Raw genomic sequence first — 20090 nt, forward strand, 5'->3', positions numbered from 1 at the left:
TTTCTCAGGAACGTAACCTGATAGGAATTTTTCTAGCAAGGATAAGGAGGTGATTATTCCCTTGTATAAGGCCTGGAGGCCTCATTTAAAGATGGATGTAGAGCTGCTGGAACGAGTGCAGAGAAGGGCAACAAGATTAGTGAATTGAACAAAGGGGTGCTCTTACGAAGAAAGGCTTAAGTTTTGCAAATTACAGTGTCTGGAGACTAGGCACCAGCGAGGTGATCTGACAGAGGTGTATAAAGCCTTGAATGGTTTGAGCATGCTCAATGCTGATGGGATTCTTCCTTTTGCTCAAAATAATCACCTGAGAGGGCATAAATTCAAATTGAGGAAAGACAGATGTAGGATAGACGTGCGGAAATTTGCCTTTAGTCAGCGGGTGGTTCGTTGGTGGAACAGACTTCCATCCCTTGTCGTGGAAGTTGATAGCCTAAATAAGTTTGAGGCTCAGCTGGACAGGTATTTCGAACGAACAGAGGGGTGAAGTGGAAGTGGTTATTTTTTATTTATTTATTTTATTTTATTTTTTTTGGCTGATGCTGCATAAGCTTGCTTTCTTGTATCAAATGCCTCTACTAATGCTAATGCACTTATGGCTGAGCTGGACAGGCATTTCGAACGAATGGAGGGGTGCAATGGGAGTTTTTTTTTTTTTTCTTTGACTGTTCAGTATAAGCTTGCTTTCTTGCACTGTATGCCTCTTCAAATGCTAATGCTAATCACTGAAGGTCCAGTTTTGATGCTCATGTGCCCATTGTAGCCACTGTCATCGGTGAACCGTTATTAGCATGGGCACTTCTAGTGGCCTGTGACAATACAGGCCCATTTTCAGAAGGGTTTGATGTACAGTGTGACACATTAGTCCCGTCACTAGCATTCCAAATACTGGCAATTTGCACCACAGTCATCCTTCTTTTGCCACATACCATCTGGGAGAGCCTTCGCACACCTCTAGCCTCGATGACTTGTGGTCATCCAACACCTCGCCAGTGGTCTGTGGGTTTTCCCTCCACAGACATTTTCGGTAGGTACTCAACACTACTGACTGTGAGCACCCCACCAGCAGTGCCGTTTCGGATATTAGCTTTAGCAGAGGTATATGATGCAAGAAAGCAAGCTTATGCAGTATCAGTCTGAAGAAAAAAAAAAAAAAAAAACACACACACACCTCCCATTTCACCTCTCCATTTGTTCCAAATTCCTGTCTAGTTCAGCCTTAAATTAATTTAGGCTGTCAATTGCACAACAAAAGATGGAAGTTTCTTCCACCAATCAACTACCCGCTGGCTAAAGGCAAATTTCTGCACATTTATTCTACAACTGTCTTTCCTCAATTAAAATCTGTGACCCTTCAGGTTCTTAATCTGAGCAAGAGGAAGAATCCCATCAGCATTCAGCTTGCTCAACGCATTCAAGGACTTGTACACCTGAATCAGATCATCTCGCAGGTGCCTACTTTCCAGGCGCTGCAATTTGCAGAATTTAAGCATTTCTTGGTAAGAGCACCCCTTTGTTCCCATCACCAATCTCGTTGCCCTTCTTTGTACTCGTTCTAGGAATTCTACATCCTTCCTAAAATGAGGCTAGACCTGTACATAGTACTCTAGGTGTGGCCTGACCATTGGCTTGTAAAACTGGATAATCACCTTCCTGACCCTGCTAGAAAAATTCCATATATCATTGACAATACTCCATGACCTGCCCTGGCAGCCTGTCTGCACTGCTCAGCACACTTTATATTTGACTGCACAAATACCCCAAGGTCTTTTTCACTTTCCACTTCCCTGAGTGTAGTACCACATAGTTGGTACGTGTCTCTTCGGTTATTGCTACTCTTAGGTAGTACTTTGCATTTGTCAATGTTAAACTTCAGTTGCCACTTCTTAGCCCATTTGCACAACTTATCTAGATCCAGTTGGAGTAGCATACTGTCTTTATGGTTGTTAACAACCCTGCCAACCTTTGTATCATCTGCAAACTTGGACATTAAACCTGATATACCTTCATCGATATCATTGATGAAGGTATATCAATATCAATGGGTCCAACGCTGAACCCTGGGGAACTCCACTAATAACATTTGTCCACGAAGAGCAGTGTCCACTGATTACCACTCTCTGCCGTCTCCCACTCAACCATCCCTTTACGCATTGTAGCAACATACCTCTCCAATTTATATAGTAGTCTTCCATGTGCAACAGTATGAAAAGCTCTCCTGAAATCCAAGTACAGGAACTCCCCGACTTACGGAAATTTGACTTTACTTAAGTTTTTGCCAGCCGGTGCAAACGTATTTTGCACCCCGTGGGAATAAATGGAGGTATCGACAAAATATCGTAATGTGAACCCAATAACACATTTTTTTTTTTTTTTTTGGAATTCGTTCCAAGTCCTTGGTTTGTTTGTTTGTTATTTGGTTTTTAGGAGCATCAGCAACTAAGGCCATATTGCTCCAGGGGATATGCGGTGCCATTCCGCGACCTTTCTGCGTCTGGTGGTCATGGGCTCGAACCCCGGTCTAATCAAGAAGCATGTGCTACGCACTGCTGCTCTTGCCCACCTGGCTGCGGAGGCGCCCCCAAGTCCTCGGAAGTTGAAAATTTTGCTATATTATTAAACTATTTATCTCTCTAAAAGGTCATATTTATAATAGAAATTGCACTACACTTTCATTGTTATCATATGTTCCCGTTATAAGAATCAATTTTGAATGTCTTTGTGATATTCACAAATTCAACCCGTGAGTTAGGGTTTAATTTGAAAGTGTCTGCAATTCTACCCAGACACAATAGGAGGGAGTATATAATGAGAGCCTTGTCGATCAATTCGGCCCTGGAGAGATTGTGCAAGGCTCAAGGGGTAGAATTTTTCTCAGCCTGGCCTGTGCTTGTTAACAGGAGAGACTGCTTCTACAAGGATGGGATACACTTAAATAGAAAGGGTGCAAGAATATTTGCTGATGCTATCAAGACAGAGTTAGATGTGTCGGAAAACTGCTAGTTTGGGAGAATATACAGACTAATATATTAACAGTAGCTGCTGGCAGATGTAAAAGTGATTCTTGCTCTACTTCTATTGAAATACAATTGAGCAGCAGCCTGGAAAGCAAGACAATAGGGATTTCCAGGACTGCTGGGAGTCACAGTGGAACAAGTAAATACATGGGCTGTGTTAGGTTAACTAAGAGTAGAAACAGGTGTATGTATACTTGCATGTACACCAATGCTAGGAGTATAGTTAATAAATTCAATGAGCTTGAAGTGCTAGTCAAGACATCAAAGGCAGATATTGTTGGGATATCAGAGACATGGTGTCACACAGACATAAACAGTGAAGAACCGAAATTTGGGGAGTACAATGTGTACAGAAAGGATAGACAGGACAGAAAGGGAGGAGGGGTTAAGCTGTTAGTTAAGAAACACATAAAATCTAAGGAAGTGCATCCAATTGATGTTGGTGGACAATGCAATGTTGAGTCTGCTTGGTGTGACATAAGCATGGGAAAGAAAAAATGAGAGTAGATGTGTGTTCTAGGCCAAATTAATCTGATGAGTATAATGAGCAATTGTGCAGAGAAATAGAGTGGGCCAGTAAATCTGAGTGTCTTATAATAGGGGATTTTAATTTCCCAGAGATTGACTGGAATTTGTGGGTTGGTCATTCACACGCTACCAAGTCTTTTGTGGATTGATTGGATGATTGTTTTCTACAGCAGCATGTTCGGGAGGCAACTAGATGGAGTGATACTCTTGATCTGATTATCAGTAGGGATTCTTCATGCATCAAGAATCTGCAGATAAAGGAACCACTAGTTGGCAGTGATATGAACATACTAACTAAGAAATATTGTTCAAGGCCTAAATGGATATCAGATGAACTAATTAGACATGTGGCAGAGAAGAAAAATGCATGGGATACATATAAATCAATGGGGTGCCATGTAAGCATATAATAGATATAAGCTGGTCTGTAACCAAGTTACAAAGGAGGTTAGGCACGCGAAGGCAGATTACGAGAAATCTTTGGCAAAGGATGCAAAGAAAAACAGCAAAGGGTTCTTTACTTAGGTAAACTCTAGAACGAAGGGGATGAATCAGATTGGTCAACTTGGTATTGATGGTTCAACTGTTGATGATTCTGCTCAGGTAGCTAACAAACTAAATGAATATTTTGCATCTAAATTCACACATGAGGAGTTATTCAGGGAGGGGAATGCCAGAGGTGTATTCAACTCTGCAGAAAGTTAGATAATCTTGTAATAACTGAGAGTAAAGTGGAGGAGAAATTGTTGAAGATAAACATAAGAAAGGCACCTGGTGTGGATGGAATCTATCCATCCACCCCAGGAAGTAAGCAAACCCTTAGCCATTATTATGAGAGCTTCCCTGGACTCAGGGGAGGTATCCATGGACTGGAGATGTGCAAATGTGACCCCAATCCACAAAGGAGGATCAAAGGGAGACACAGGTAATTACATCCCTGTTAGTTTAACTTCTGTTCCAGGGAAATTCCTGGCTAAAGAAGCACTGCAGGATCATTAAGACAAGACTTCAGTTATAGCTCGGACACAGCATGGGTTTGTTAAGGGGAAGCCTTGTCTGACTAATTTGATTGGTTACTATGATGTAGTCACAAAGGAACTGGATTCAAAGAATAACTTTGATATCATATATTTATATCTTAGAAAGGCCTTTGATACTGTTGCACATGGAAGAATGCTGCACAAATTGGAGCAGTGTGGCATTGGAGGCAAATTGCTGCCATGGATAAAGGGATGGTTGAGTGGGAAAAGACAGAGAGTGGTAATCAATGGACACTTCTCTTCGTGGACAAATGTTATTAGTGGAGTCCCTCAGGGTTCAGTTTTGGGTCCATTGTTGTTTTCTGCATTTATAAATGATATTGATGATGGTATATCAGGCTTAATGTCCAAGTTTGCAGACGATATGAAGGTTGGCAGGGTTGTTAATGACACTAATGACAGTACACTGCTGAAACAGGATCTAGAAAAGTTGAGCAGATGGGCTGAGAGGTGGCAAATGAAGTTTAACATTGACAAATGTAAAGTACTACATATTGGAAGCAGTAATCCCAGAGTAAAGTATCAACTCTGTGGTACCACACTGACAGTGGTAGAGAATAAAAAGGACTTGGGGGTAATTGTGCAGGCAGATATGAAGTTTTCTGAGCAGTGCAGACGGTCTGCAAGAGTAGCTGATGGTGTCTTGTCAATGAAATACAGGAATTTTTCTAGTAGGATAAGGAGGTGATTATCCCCTTGCACAAGGCAATGGTCAGGCCACATCTTGAGTACTATATACAGGTTTGGAGGCCTCATTTTAAGAAGGATGTAGATCTGTTGGAACAAATACAGAGAAGGGCAACAAGATTAGTCAATGGAACAAAGGGTTGATCTTACGAAGAAAGGTTTAAGTTGTGCAAATTAGTGTCTGGAGACTAGGCACCTGCGAGGTGATCTGATTGAGGTGTATAAAACCTTGAATGGTTTGAGCATTCTCAATGCTGATGGGATTATTCCTCTTGCTCAGAACAATCACCTGAAAGGGCATAAATTCAAATTGAGGAAAGACAGTTGTAGGATATATGTGCGGAAGTTTGCCTTTAGCCAGCGAATAGTTGGTTGGTGGCACAGACTTCCATCCTTTGATGTGGAAGTTGATAGCCTAAATATATTTAAGGCTGAGCTGGACAGGTATTTGGAATGGGTTTACATGGAATGAAGTGAAGACAGAGACTATCTTTAGATTCAATATCAAATCTAAGTCTAGTGCTACTGAACATAGAGGAATCAGCTTCAGTCCACAAATCTTTAAGCACATTCTCTCTTCAGATCGAATTTACTTAGGCTGCCAATCCCACAGATTCCGCCAGTTCACAATAGTTACAAAATGCCTCCTCTGTCTTGGATATGGGCATACCTCTCAGAGCTGTACCCATAATTCCCCATCTTGTGGTCAGCTGCATGTGGAGTGTCCTCATCATGAGGAAGAGCCCAGCTGTGTCAAATGCAAGAAGCGCCACTGCCCCCATAACCACTCAGTCCGGGATACAGCATGCCCGGAATATCAGAAGGCTCTAGAATTTGTACGGCTAAGGACTGCTGATGAATAGTCCCAATCCCATTCCTACCAGAACTAGGGGACAGTCTCCCAGGAATACTCTTTTCTCCAATGGACACAGTTGCCATGGACACACCCAGCCACCAATGCCTCAAAGTCATGCAAATCAATGGGCATAGGTCTCGTGCCGTTGCTGATGAGATTCGTCTGGCTGCTGAGTTGCATGCAGTGGATGTGATTGCAATCCAGGAGCCTTATGCTGCTAAAAACCATTCCAACCACACATCTAAAATCATCGGCTTCTCAATGCACACTTGAGTCATCCAGCATATCTTGGAGGACCTAAAGACATGCATCGTCGTTCTAAACAAGGATTTGGATGTCCTCGTAATGCATGGCCTTTGAAATCAGCTCGCCACTTGTGTGCAGATCATATATGCCACACGGTCATTCTACCTGCTGTCCCTGTACTGTCCCCCTTCTGCTGATTTTAACAACTCCCTTAACTTCCTGGAATATGCTCTTGACTTCCTCAGCTCAAAATCTCTCCTAGTTGCCTCTGACGTTAATGCCAAGTCTGAGTGCTGGTTTTGCCCTACTGCTGATGCCCGTGGATCACTTCTGGAGGACCTTGTCCTGAATAGAAACCTAACAATGCACAATCAACCTGGTCCCTACACCACATACAGCAGCTCTACAGGTGAATCGAACATTGACGTCACCATCTCCACTAGGGACCTTGACCCCCTGGTCTCAGACTGGAAGGTTATCCCAGACTGGACCCTCAGCGACCATAGAGTCATACGTTTCCTCATAAACTTAACCCCACTGAAAAAAGACAACCAGATAAGACTGCCTGCACTTGTGAGGTTCTCCACCAGAAATGTCGACTGGCAATCCTTTGAACATTCTATTAAAGGAGACTTCCCTGAAAGTGAGCCAAATCCCAATGAATCCATGCAAGCCAATGAATTGGTAACTGTTCTCCAGCAAGCAATCCTCAAAGCATCCTATAAATCTGCCAAAAAGAAAATATTCCGACCTATTATCTCCACTTGGTGGACCAATGATCTCACTAGACTTCGGAGACTGGCACTGCGAACACGATGTTACTACCAACGGCACCGGGACTGGGTGCCCCCAGAAGTCGAACGGCTCTACAGTGACTACATCCAAAAGAAAAACGACTATACTAAAGCCATAGCAGCCAGGAAGTAAGCAACCTGGGTGAGCTTTGTTAAGGAAACTGGGAATTCCAACCCCTGGGGTTTAGTATATAAAATCACAAGAGATAAAACCTTCACCCCTGAAATTTTCAACACTGTACAGGCTAACTCCCAGGAAACCTCCAACTGGTATGATTCAGCCAACCTAATCCGTGACAGGTTGTTTCCTACAGACGATGTTGCTGAGGATCTTCCAGAGCATACAGCAATCAGAAGAGCAAATCGAAACTACGCCACAGAAAGCACAACGGATCCTTTCACCCTGGAAGAGTTGAATGTAGTATTACAGAAAATAAACCCCAACAAATGCCCTGGCCTAGACCTGATAGAGTATATCTTCATCTTTCGCCTGTTTAAACTAAGGCCACTATACCTCCTCCTGTTGTACAATAAATGCCTCCAGGGAGGTTTCTTTCCCAAGGCCTGGAAAACTGCTCTTCTGCACCTGATAAAGAAACCACACAAGCCACCTTCAGATCCTCGCTCCTTCCGTCCCATTGCACTCTTGGGCAAATCTGGGGAAAATTCTCGAGCGTCTTATGGTCCGAAGAGTCTCGGCGCTTTTCCAGGCGAAAAATCTAATCTCTCCACATCAATATGGCTTCGCACCAGGACACTCCTCTGAAGAGGCCCTTTTTGACCTGGTGTTACATATAGAAAACTCCGAGGCCAAGTTTGAATTGGCAATCTTTGTCAATTTTGAGGGAGCGCTCGACACTGTTTGGTGGGACAGCACTTTGGAGCGCCTCTGGTCTGCCTCCTGTTCACATCAATTATATAAACTTTTCCTTAGTTACTTCTCCGAAAGAACTGTTATCCTAAAATCTAAGTATCAACATGTCATCAAGCCTGTCTCTTGGGGATGCCCCCAGGGGTCGGTGGTGTAGAATATGGTTCTACAGAATTGGCTCTCCCGTTCTTTTGAGAACACCAAAGTTGTTGCCTTTGCCGATGACCTTACAATCATTGTGTCTGGAAAATCTAGGAGTGCCATTGAACATAACGCCAATCTGGTCCTCTCTGATCTCTCCTCCTGGACTGGTTATTTATTTATTTGGTTTTTAGGATTATTAGCAACTAAGGCATATTGCTCCGGGTATCGGTGGTCATTCCCTGACCTTTCCGCATCCTCCGTATTTGGTGGTCACAGGCTCGAATCCCAGTCTAATCAAGAAGCGTGTGGTACGCACTGCCGCTCCTGCCCACCTGGCTACGGAAGCGCTCCTCCTGGGCAGCATTGAACAAACTCCGCATTAACCCAAGTTAAACCAAAATGATGCTCTTTAAGCACAAGCTAGACCTCAGGCATCCACCACAGGTTAAAATCTCTGGAATCCGGCTACCCATAGTTATTGAAGCTACCATTCTTGGAGTGGTAATTGACCACAAACTGAGATTCCTGCCACACCTCACTCATCTCAGATCAAAGTCAAGAAGCTCTCTGGCTCCATTATTCGTATCTCCAGGAACGACTAAGGCCTTTCCTATAAAGCAGTCTTCCTGCCAATTGTCACATATGCAGCCGGTGCCTGGTTTCATTGAGTTGGCTTGGTCAAGATGAGAGACAGATTGAGTTCAATCCAACGTAAAATGCTACTGACTACCCTTAGAGTTTGCAGAACAGTTTCTACAGCAGCCATCCAGGTCATAGCTGGAACTCTTCCTCTGGATTTGTATGCTGCTTACAGAGGACTAGTATTTAGAATTAAAAACAACATCCCCATTAAGTTCCTTGACATTGAGCTTGATCTTGACACCGACCCAAAAGCTGAGAAAGCCAGATGCTACAACGAGTTAGTGAACATCTGGCAGACCCACTGGGATACATTCCAGGTTGGAATGGTTACTAGAAGATTCCTTCCTGATGTAACCTTTACATCCTCTAATTTGGTCCAATCCTGGCTTTCCCTCACCATGGAGACTTCCTTCCTAGTTACTGGACATGGCTCTCTTAATGAAAAACTGCACCAACTAGGCCTCTGCACAACTGACCTGTGCTACTGTGGAACCAAGGAAAACTGGAGGCACCTCCTTTTTGACTGTATTCTGTACGAAGACTTGAGACAAGGTTTAGTGAACACCATCCCAATATCGGAAAACCAATTAGACCAGATACTCCAAACCCCTGAACATTATTTGCTCTTCACAACTTTGCTACGGAAATCTTTGCTCGAAGGAGGAGATCATATAGAGTGGTCAACACCCCTGGCATTGGGCTTGAAGTGGATTACACAATGGTTTTTTTTTTTTCCTCCTCCTTGCATTCTGTTCGGAGTCAGCCACTGCACACTTACTTTTATTTATTACATATATATATATATATATTTTATTTTTTTTCCCTCCAAATTTATTTTATTTATTTATTTTTTTCCCCATAACCTGAACCACGGGCGGTTTTTTTTTTTTTTTTTAATTTGTTTATTTTATTTTTATTTTATTTTCTTTCTTTCTTTTTTTCCCATTACCTACACCACTGGTAGTTTTTTTTTTTTTGTCTGCCCCTCTGGAATGGGCCCCCAGAGGATCCTGACTTATCTGCTGGCAACATCATGTGGGTCAGAGTCTCTTTTGAGACAGTATGTGCATTACTGGGACTGGCCCACCTTCCCGTGGTGTGGATGAGTACCCAGAATCATCTCTCCAGGTGATTGCTGCTTCTGGGTAGCCAAGTGGCCAGACACAACAATAACAGAACACATACGTAATACACACAAACCTACGTCACACACATATATGGCCCATTTGTAGTGATACTGTTCTTCACAGAGATACAAGGCGGAGTTGAACAGATGTTCTACGTGACGCCCTTTACAAAAACACATGTCCATTTGGAACAAACGGAGGGGTGAAATGAGAGCAGTTTTTTTTTTTTTTTTTTTGGCTGATGCTGCATAAGCTTTCTTGCATCGTATGCCTCTACTAATGCTAATATTTTTCTAAAACACGTTTCTGGAGGTCATGACCGTAAAACAATAAAAAAACAATTTACACTTTCCGGTTTATTGGGCTTTTCTGTTACTGTTTCTAATTATAAACGGGTAGTAAACTCGATCTTTTTGCGTTTGTGATAATACCAATAACTGCAATTGTGTGGGTTTTTGCATTACTGTATTATGGTGAAATCTTCAATCATATAAAAAAAAATTTCAGAAACTTCTCTTCATTCCTATTTACTTATTACAATGGTGAAGGGAAAGCGACCAACGAAAACTGCAGGTGGTGGTAGTGCCAGGAAAGAAACAAAATTGTCATCTGTTGTACGGAATTAGGTCTCGCTGCTTCAACAGTGAATACTATTTTAAAGGGCAGTGCAGTTATAAAAGAACATGTCAAAGGAGCAATGCACTTAAGATCAACAGTGATCACAAAACAGCATTGAGGTGCTATATCGAAGATGGAACAGCTGTTAATAATATGGATGGAAAATCAGATTCAGAAGCGAGTGTCCCTGAGTCTAATGACCATTCAAGCAAAAGCAACAAGCATTTATGAAGATATTAAGGATAAGTACAGCGAACCAGAACCCAAGTTCGTGGTAAGCAACAGGCGGTTTAATAGGTTCAACCATTGCACTGGTTTCCACAAGGTTAAAAGTATGCAGTGGAGTTGCCAGTGCTGATTCTGCAGCTGCGGAGAAATTTTGTGATGCGTTGGAAAAAATTATTCATGAAGGCGGCTATTCAATGTAGCAAATTTTTAACGTTCACGAGACTGCTCTGTATTCGAAAAAAATGCCAGATTGAACATACATTTCCAAAGAGGAAAAGACAATGCCAGGTTTGAAGACTTCCAAAAATAGGGCCATGCTCTTGCTTGGGGCTAATGCAGCAGGAGATTACAGATTAAAACCACTTGTGTACCATTCTGGAAATCCTCGTGCATTTAAGGGCTCAATAAAGCCACCCTACCTGTACATTTCCGATCTCCTTGAGGATTGGTTTGAATGCTGCTTCTTTCCTGAGGTTGAAAAATATGGTAAAGACAACGACGTTCCTTTCAAGATTTTGCTTCTATTAGATAATGCTCCTGGACACGCATATAGATAATTTCAATTCGAATGTGAATCATATTTCTACCGCCAAATATGACTTCACTCATCCAACCTATAGATCAGGGTGTTATTTTGAATTTAAAAGCATACTATTTACGCACAACATTTGTTCAGGCATTGTTTGCAGTGAGAAAAATTTTACACTGTTAGCCTCATTAGTTCATCTGACATCCATTTAGGCCTAAACCTTGAACAGTATTTCTTAGTTGGAATGAAAAGCCTAGTAGCCTCAAGAATTAAGTCCCTGAAGGCTTCCCATTTAGAACTCAACGTTGGTAACATCATCAGTTGATCCCACTGTACAGAATTTAAAAACTGTCTGAGACCCCTGTAGTCACCATTACGAAAGCAAAAGCTTTCATAATGGTGCCTTGATGGTAGTTACATCTTTAAGTAATTCCCACATCAGTATATTGTGATCACTGTCACTCAGTGGTCCCTTTATCTGCAAATTCTTAATGCATGAATAATCACTGCTAATAATCAGATCAAGAGTATTACTCCTTCTGGTTTCCTCTTGAACATGTTGCTGTAGAAAACAGTCATCCTATAAATCCACAAAAGTGTTGCTAGTGTGTGAGTGACCAACCCACAAGTTCCAGTCAATATATGGAAAGTTATGCTCTGACCTAGTCATCTGGCCATTACCATTTGGCCTTTGTCAAACTCGCTTAAGTCCACTACCTTTCCCATTTGAAGAACAAGAGTAACACTGATTAACGGAGCTCAGTATCAGGTGTTTTTTTTTATAACGTGTCCTGACCTGCGTACGCACCGGAGTTCACCTGCAATTGCTTCGATTTACATAACGACTCGCTGGTCATAATGTTTTGGCTCATCAGTGTAGTAATGACAAAGGGAAAACAATTTCATTAGGACACATTCATAATGGAAAAACAGTACCAAGACTGCTGGGATGCTGCAATAATGGAGATTACTACTGGTTTCTTAAGAGGGTAAGCAAAACAGACAATAACTCTCTCAATGGCAAACATTTCAAAGGAAACTGAATGCCTTTTAAAATGAATCAGATTAATTTTTAAAATACTATATGTATTATTGTAGGACAGTTCAAATTGATCATTCATTAAGTCGTGAAAATTTCAATATATCTTTCAAGGGGGATGCGATAGAGAGACGTATTGTCCAGTGAAAACATTATGATCACCCCTGTGTTTTAGCAATCAGTCATTCCTCCCCACCTGGTGACACGTGTCATGATGAGCACTGGTAAATGTGATAATGCAGGTTCATGGCACGTGGTCCACACAAAGCACTTGATCAACGAGGGCAAGGAGAGTAATATGACAGATTTCAAGAAAGGAATAATTGTTGGATACTGGTTGAAGGGTAGCAGTATTACGGAAACTACAAATCTTTTGGGCTGTTCGTGGAGTGCTGTAGTAACAAAAGTGAACGGATAATGGACAGAGAAGCAGCTGTCAGGTCAATGGCAAACACCCATGCATCATCAATGGTCATGGTGAATGTTTGCTGTCCCATGTTGTGCAAGCCAATAGATGGATAACAGTGGAATAGCTGACAATTGACTTTAACCATAGAATGACCAGCAGTGTTTCCAAGATCCAAAGAAACTTCCTCTGCAGAGGACTCCAGAGTAGGCACCCAGTCAAAGTATGCATGTTTAGGGCACCCATTGCCAATGCTTAAAGTTTGCATCTGAATGGCATCACTAGATCATTACAACAGAAAAAAAAAAGTGCCTTTTCCAATGCATCACGTTTCCTGCTATGACTTGTGGGTGGCATATGGAGAGTACAGAGACAAACTCACAGAGGAATCACTCATGTCCTGGTCCAACAGAAACAGTCAGGTGGCAGCAGTATTTTGGTATTGGTATGGGTGATGTTTCCTAAAAATCACTTGGAGCTATAATAACCCTAGACTGCACTCTGAATACTAACAACTCTACCTATCCATTTTGGCTGATCAGGTATGCCCCTTCATCGCAACTGACTTCCTAGATTGGACTTGTGTTCCAGCAGCATAATGCACTCTACCATGTTGTCAATATTATTCTAACGTGACTTCCTCTTACTACGTTTGCCGCTGAATTCGCTGGATATGAATCCCATAAGAACATCTCTGGGATTATATGGATTGACAAATCCAGCAGTTTGGATCATCCATCTTAAACTATTGATCTATGGGACCAAACCTGGCGACATGATTCAACATACCTCCTGCAATGTTCATAAGCCTTATAGAGTCCATGCGTCATAGTGCGACAGGGGTACTGGCAGTAAGAAGAGGACATACCCCACTACTAGGTAAGTAGTACTGTTTTGTAGGACAGTGTTATCAGCAGCGACTCTTCATACATTTAAAATCTCCAGATAAAGCAACCACAGGTTGCAGTGATCATAATATATCAAGGTTTTACTTCAAGATTTACTTGATTTGTGTGTATGGCCAGCGCAATTTTGACTCTGTCTGGTATGACATAAGCAGAGGGAAAATAAAAATGAGAGCAGAAGTATGTTATAGAACAGTGTTTTCCAAACTGTTTTGTTCGTGGACCCCTTTTGGCTTTGAAAAATAACCACGGATCCTCACATCCTAGCTCACTTAAATATGGGGTGTCCAGACAATAGGTATCCAAAATTAAAATCTCAGAACTGATTTATTATATGTTTACAATCTACTTTTTCAGACTGATACAAAACATAACTTAATAAGAAACTGTCACTATTTGAGAATACAATCAATCATACCTCATAGGCTACTAGTGTGGATAGTGTTTTTTCGTCTCACAAAGTCCTTTAAAGTTAGGAGTAACTGTAGATAACTGAATTCTCATGTTGGGTGCAACATCCAGTCTGTAACAATATTTAGATTTCTTAAAAAAATAGGTAAAATTCAAAGTAGCCACTACAGAAATTATCCATGGATCCCCTGGGAACAGTTTGGGAGCCACTGTTATAGGCTAAATAATTATCTTGAGTATAATGAACAACTAGACAGACAAATAAATGGGCTAGTAAATCAGAATGTCTCATAATGGGTTATTTTAGCTTTCGAGATATTGACTGGAACTTGTCAATTGGTCACTTACACTAGCAGAACTTTTCTGGATTTTTTAGCGACATATGATGCAAGAAAGCAAGCTTATACAGCATCAGCCAAAAAACAAAAAAAAAAATCTTCCCATGTCACCCATCTGGTCACTCCAAATGTTTGTCTAGTTCAGCCTTAAATTTATTTAAGCTATCAACTTCCACAACAACAGATGGAAATTTGTTCCAGCAATCAACCACTTGCTGGCCAAAAGCAAATTTCTGCACATCTATTCTGAAACTGTCTTTCTTCAATTTGAATTTATGCCCCTCAAGTGCATAAACTGAGCAAGAGAAAGAATCCCATCAGCATTGAGCTTGCTCAAACCATTCAAAGCCTTAAGCTCTTCAAACAGATCGCCTCACAGGTGCCTAGTCTCCAGATGCTGCAATTTGCAGAGCTTTAGCCTTTCTTGGTAAGAGCAATCCTTTGTTCCCCCTCACAAATCTTGTGAAGATGATTTACTGGATGATTGTTTACTGCAGCAGATTAGAGAGAAAGCACAATACTCTTGATCTCATTATCAGCAGTGACTCTTAATGCATTAATAATCTCCACATCATAAAGGAACTGCTGGTTGGCAGTGACTATCATATATTAAGATGGGATTTTCTTAAGGATATAACTATATGTAAATGGTAAAGGATTTTGCATTCATAAAGATGAGCACAATGGCATTACACAGTTTTTAAATTCTTTTATTTTCAAACTAATGATGTTACCAACAGCAAATCCTAAACGGGAAGCATTCAAGGAAGTAATCATAGAAGCTAATACGCTTCTTATACCAACCAACAGATACAGTTCAAAGTATAGACGTAAATCAATGTCAGATGAATGATGAGATTAGTACCAAGAAGGAAAATGCATGGAAGTTTATAAATTATCAGGAACAGAGACACCTACAGTAATTAAAAAATAGTCTGCAATGAAGTCATTAAAGGAGAAGACAAGCTAAGTGCAGATAATGATAAGTCTTTGGCTAAGAATGCAAATAAAAGTATGAAATAATTCTTTACATAAGTTAACACCAAAAGGAAAGTAAAGAACCCCATTGGTCCAGTGGATATGAATAGCATAACTACTGATGATCCTTTTCAAATGGCTGATAAACTGAATAAATATTTTGTATCCCATTCATTCACATTTGAAGAAATTTTCAGATATAGAAATACTAAAAGTATACAGCCACTCCCCGATTTACGTAAGGCGTTCCATGGAACTCTACGTAAGTTGAATTTTATATAAGTTGGAATTTCCCTAAATGCTTCTGCAGCACTCGCAACTATGTGGGGGCACCTCCATAGCCAGAAGGGCAGGAGCAGCAGTGCATAGCACACGCTTCTTGATTAGACCGGGGTTCGAGCCCATGGCCATCAAAATACAGAGGATGCGGAAAGGTCAGGGAATGACTACCGCATATCCCCAGAGCAATATGGCCTTAGTTGCTAATGCTCCTAAAATTCAAATAACAACAACAACAGCAACTATGTGCGCTGAATTTGATTGAAGCAAAAAAGGAATGTTCGACGAACATGTAAATAGAATTATTTATTCAATTTTTTTATTTCATGCACAAGAAAAATTATAAAAGTGCACAAAATTACAAAAATTTCAAAATTATATAATTACAAAAAGAGAGAGAGGAGACAGGTATAATGTCAGCAAGTTTTACCTTTTGAGCATCGTTGCCAGAATTAACTCTCCAGCTGATAAGTACACTGCTGCAGAAGTTGAGGGCTGTAGAGATTTGTAGGGGTTTTTTCCAACACATCACAAAATTTCCCTGTAGCTGCAGAATTGGCACTGGCAACTTCACTGCATACTTTAATCTATTAAACCACTCGATGCTTGCCATGAACTTGGCTTGGGGTTTGCCATACTTATCCTTAATACTTTCATAAATACTTCTTGCTTTTGCTTGAATGGCCATTAGATTCAGGGGCACTTGCTTCTGAATCTGATTTTCCATCCATATTATGAATAGCTTTTCCATCTTCGATATAGAACCTGAATGCTGTTTTGTGATCACTGTTGATCTTAAATGCGTTGATCCTATAACATGTTCTTTTATACGTGCACTGTCCCTTAAAGTAGTATTCACTGTAGAAGCAGCGAGACCTAATTCCATGCAATAGATGGCAAATTTTTCCTGCTTTGTACTTCTTAATTAATCATCTTCATTTCTAAATTAATTTTGTGTCGTTTCCTAGAACTGCCAGCACTTGCACTCTCTGTTAGTCCCTTTTCCTTCACCATTGTAATAAGTAAATAAGAATGAAGAGAAGATTCTGAAAATTTATTTATGTTTTTTATATGATTGAAGATTTCAGTGAAGGAGAAACACATAATACCATAACGTAAAAACCCATAAAATTCCAGTTATCAGTATTATCGCAAATGCAATAAGATTGAGTTTATTACCCGTTTATAATAGATCACGCTAACAGAAATGCCCAATAAACCGGAAAGTGCAAATTGTTTTTATTGTTTTATGGTCATGACCTCCAGAAATGTGTTTTAGAAAACTATCACAAAGGCATTCAAAATTGATTCTTATAACGGAACATATGATAACAATGAAAGTGTAGTGCAATTTCCATTATAAAAATGATCTTTTAGAGAGATAAATAGCTTAGTTATATAGCAAAAATTTCAACTTCCGAGGTCTTGGAACGAATTACCAAAAAAACAATGTGTCATTGGGTTCACATTACGATATTTTGTTGATACCTCCATTTATTTCTACGAGATGCAAAATACATTTCTATGATTTTTTTTCAAGTTTGCACCGGCCAGCAAAAACTTATGTCAAGTCGAATTTCTGCAAGTCGAGTATTATGTAAACTGGGGACTGCCTGTACTAAATTATAAAGAATTAAGTGATTTTGTGATAACAGAAGAAAGTGAAAAAGAAACTGTTGAAACTAAAAGTAAATAATGCACCTGGGACTGATGGAATTTTTTAATTATATTAAAAGAATCATCAAAAGAGGTAAGTGAACCTTTGATCACAATTATGAGAGCATCCTTGGATTCATGTGAAGTACCTATAGATTGGAGTGATAAAAAAGGGTGAAGTGAATAATTACAGACCTATAAGTTTGATTTCTCTTCAAGGGAAAATAAAGGAGTCAGTGGTTAATGAAGTATTGCTGGATCATATTGAAAAGGTAGTAATACAACAATCACAGTATGAGAGGAGATCTTATCTGACTAATCTGATTAGCTACTGTGATACAAAGGAACTGCATGCAAAAAATAATTCTGATGTCATATTCTTAGACTCCAATAAATTTTGACTGAAGCTTTGACAGTGATCCACATGAAGGTAAATATGCTGAGCAAATTGTAGAAGTGTGACATATGGAGCAAGTTGATTAAATGGATAAGGGGTGGTTGAGTAGTAGCAGGGCTGGTGGAACACAGTAAACTTGGTAAGCAAGACATAGGGGCATCAATGTCTGGGGGCAACGAAATTCAAAATTTTTATTATAATAATATTTAATAAAAGTATCTCGAGGGTGCCAAATACAGTTCTGCCTAGTGGTGCCAAAACTCTTGGGCCACACCTGAGTGGCAGACAACAGACAGTGATTATAAATGGGATTTTCCCCTCTTCGACTAATGTTATTAGTGACATTTTTCAGGTTGAGTTCTTGGACCCTTACTGTTTTCAATATTTATTAACAATATTGATGAAGACATAAGAACCTTACTGTCTAAATTTGCAAATGATACAATAATTGGCAGGGTGAATAATGGTAGCAATCAGGGTGCATTACTGCAAAAACATCTAGTAAAGTTAGATAAGTCAAGTAGTGGCAACTGAGGTTTAACAGTGATAAATTCAAGCTATTGAATATGGAAAGGGGTAATGCAGAATAACATATCAATGGGTAGTTAGTACCACACTCAAGGTCAGTGGAGAACAATTGAGTACTACATGCAATTGCACCATCCAACATGAAGTGCAGATGGGCTGTTAGTCCAGCTCAATGGTTCTATTAATGATATACAGGAAATTTGCCAAAAAGAATAAGGAGATTATCCCATTGTATATGGATAAAGCAATGGTTGAGCAGCACCTTGACAACTGCAAAGGAGCCTCATTTTAAGAAGGATGCCGGTCTGTTGAAACAGGTTTAGAGAAAAGCAATAGCACCAATCAATGATAACAAAAGAGTACCCTTACCAGGAAAGACCACTTCTACAAAATGAAGCACTTGGAAAATAAGCACCTGCGAGGAAACCTGAATGAAGTGTTTAAGACTTTAAGTGGATTGATTAATCTAAAGGATAACGGCATCCTTACTCTTTATCAGACAACTTATATAAGGGGCAAACCAAAATTGAAAAAAGAATGACTGCAGGGTAGAATGGCTGCATGGTGCACAATTACGTATTAAATTTGTTTTCAGCCAGGAGTAAATGATTGTTGGACCATACTTACATCTGTTGTTGTGGAAGTGGATAGTCTGAATATATTTAAAATTGTTATTTTATTATTATTTTTTTTTTTTTCATTAGACAAGTTATTAGAGGGTATGGGCAAATGTGGTGGGTAGATTTTTTTTTTTTTTTTTTCACTGATGCTTCCTTGCAACCTTTTCCACTAATGTTACTCACTTAAGTCAATCAAGAGATATTATTAAAAAAAAAAAAAAATTTACAACTGCAACAATTACTACTGACCTACTAAGTGTAATGGTTTTCCATATATTTTCAACTTCTTCTGTTGGTAATGCATTAAGGCCAGTTAAGCATTCTTTTAATTCTTGCTGTTTTCTTGTATCATACTGATTCAACTTTACGGAAAAATATATGGCTTCTCTAGAATCAGTTGATATTGCAGGAAAACTCAATTTTTTATTATAATAATCTGAATTATAATCTGTATTTTGAGCTTCAAGTGACTGACGTAAAAGATCATGCACAGGAGACTTTCTGGAGCTAGTAGGAGAATGGAATGCAAACCTGAAAAAATAAATAATTTCGGTTACATACTTTGTACAGGAGGAAAATATGTTTTTACATCCATAATTTAAACAGTACAAGAAAAATTGGTAAAGGTATTTAAAAAAAAAAAACCTGTAATATCACATAAAAAAAAAAAAAAAAAAAAACAGTAATAACATGCACTTTTCTTTATGGTAAGCTAATCTGTCCAACTGATTTCAAGAACACAACTCTGTAACAAAAAATTGCATCAAGAAGAAATTTCTTTACAAATTTAAGAAAAAAATATTTTGTAGCGAAAGCGTTTTTTTTTTTTTTTTTTTTTTTTAACCCTAAACATAACGGTATTACAACATATAGTATTTAGTACCATACGGGGCTTGAAAATTGAGATGATAGTAGTATTAGTAGTAGTAGAGGCGTGTAATGCAGGAAAGAAAACTTATATAGCATAGGCAAAAAAAAAAATTTCACACATTCATTCCCTCCAAAGGTTTGTCCAGTTCTTCCTTGAATTTATTTAACCTATCAACTTCCACGAGATGGAAGTTTGATCCCGGAATCAACTACAAGAAAATTTCCAAAAATCTACCCGACAACTGTCTTTCCTCAATTTCAGTTTATGCCCTATCAGGCTCATAATCTGAGCAAAAGGAAGAATCCCATCAGAATTGAGCCTGCTCAACCCATTCA

General features: G+C 39.7%; 1 protein-coding gene across 1 annotated transcript in view; it reads right to left on the minus strand.

The window, feature by feature from the left end:
- LOC150078503 (DEP domain-containing protein 1A-like) overlaps positions 1-19753 on the minus strand; it is a 205152-nt gene extending 185399 nt beyond the window's left edge. Inside the window, exons 1-2 of the mRNA XM_090384587.1 lie at positions 19749-19753; positions 19134-19415 (exon numbers count right to left, since the gene is read on the minus strand). Coding sequence (XP_090240713.1) covers positions 19134-19415; positions 19749-19753 — 287 coding nt within the window. The remainder of the gene's footprint in view (positions 1-19133; positions 19416-19748) is intronic.
- Positions 19754-20090: the final 337 nt, after the last annotated feature.

The sequence above is a fragment of the Mastigoproctus giganteus genome, chromosome 11 (genome assembly GCF_048544385.1).
Source record: "Mastigoproctus giganteus isolate SK-2022 chromosome 11, ASM4854438v1, whole genome shotgun sequence".
In the NCBI taxonomy this organism is placed as follows: domain Eukaryota; kingdom Metazoa; phylum Arthropoda; class Arachnida; order Uropygi; family Thelyphonidae; genus Mastigoproctus; species Mastigoproctus giganteus.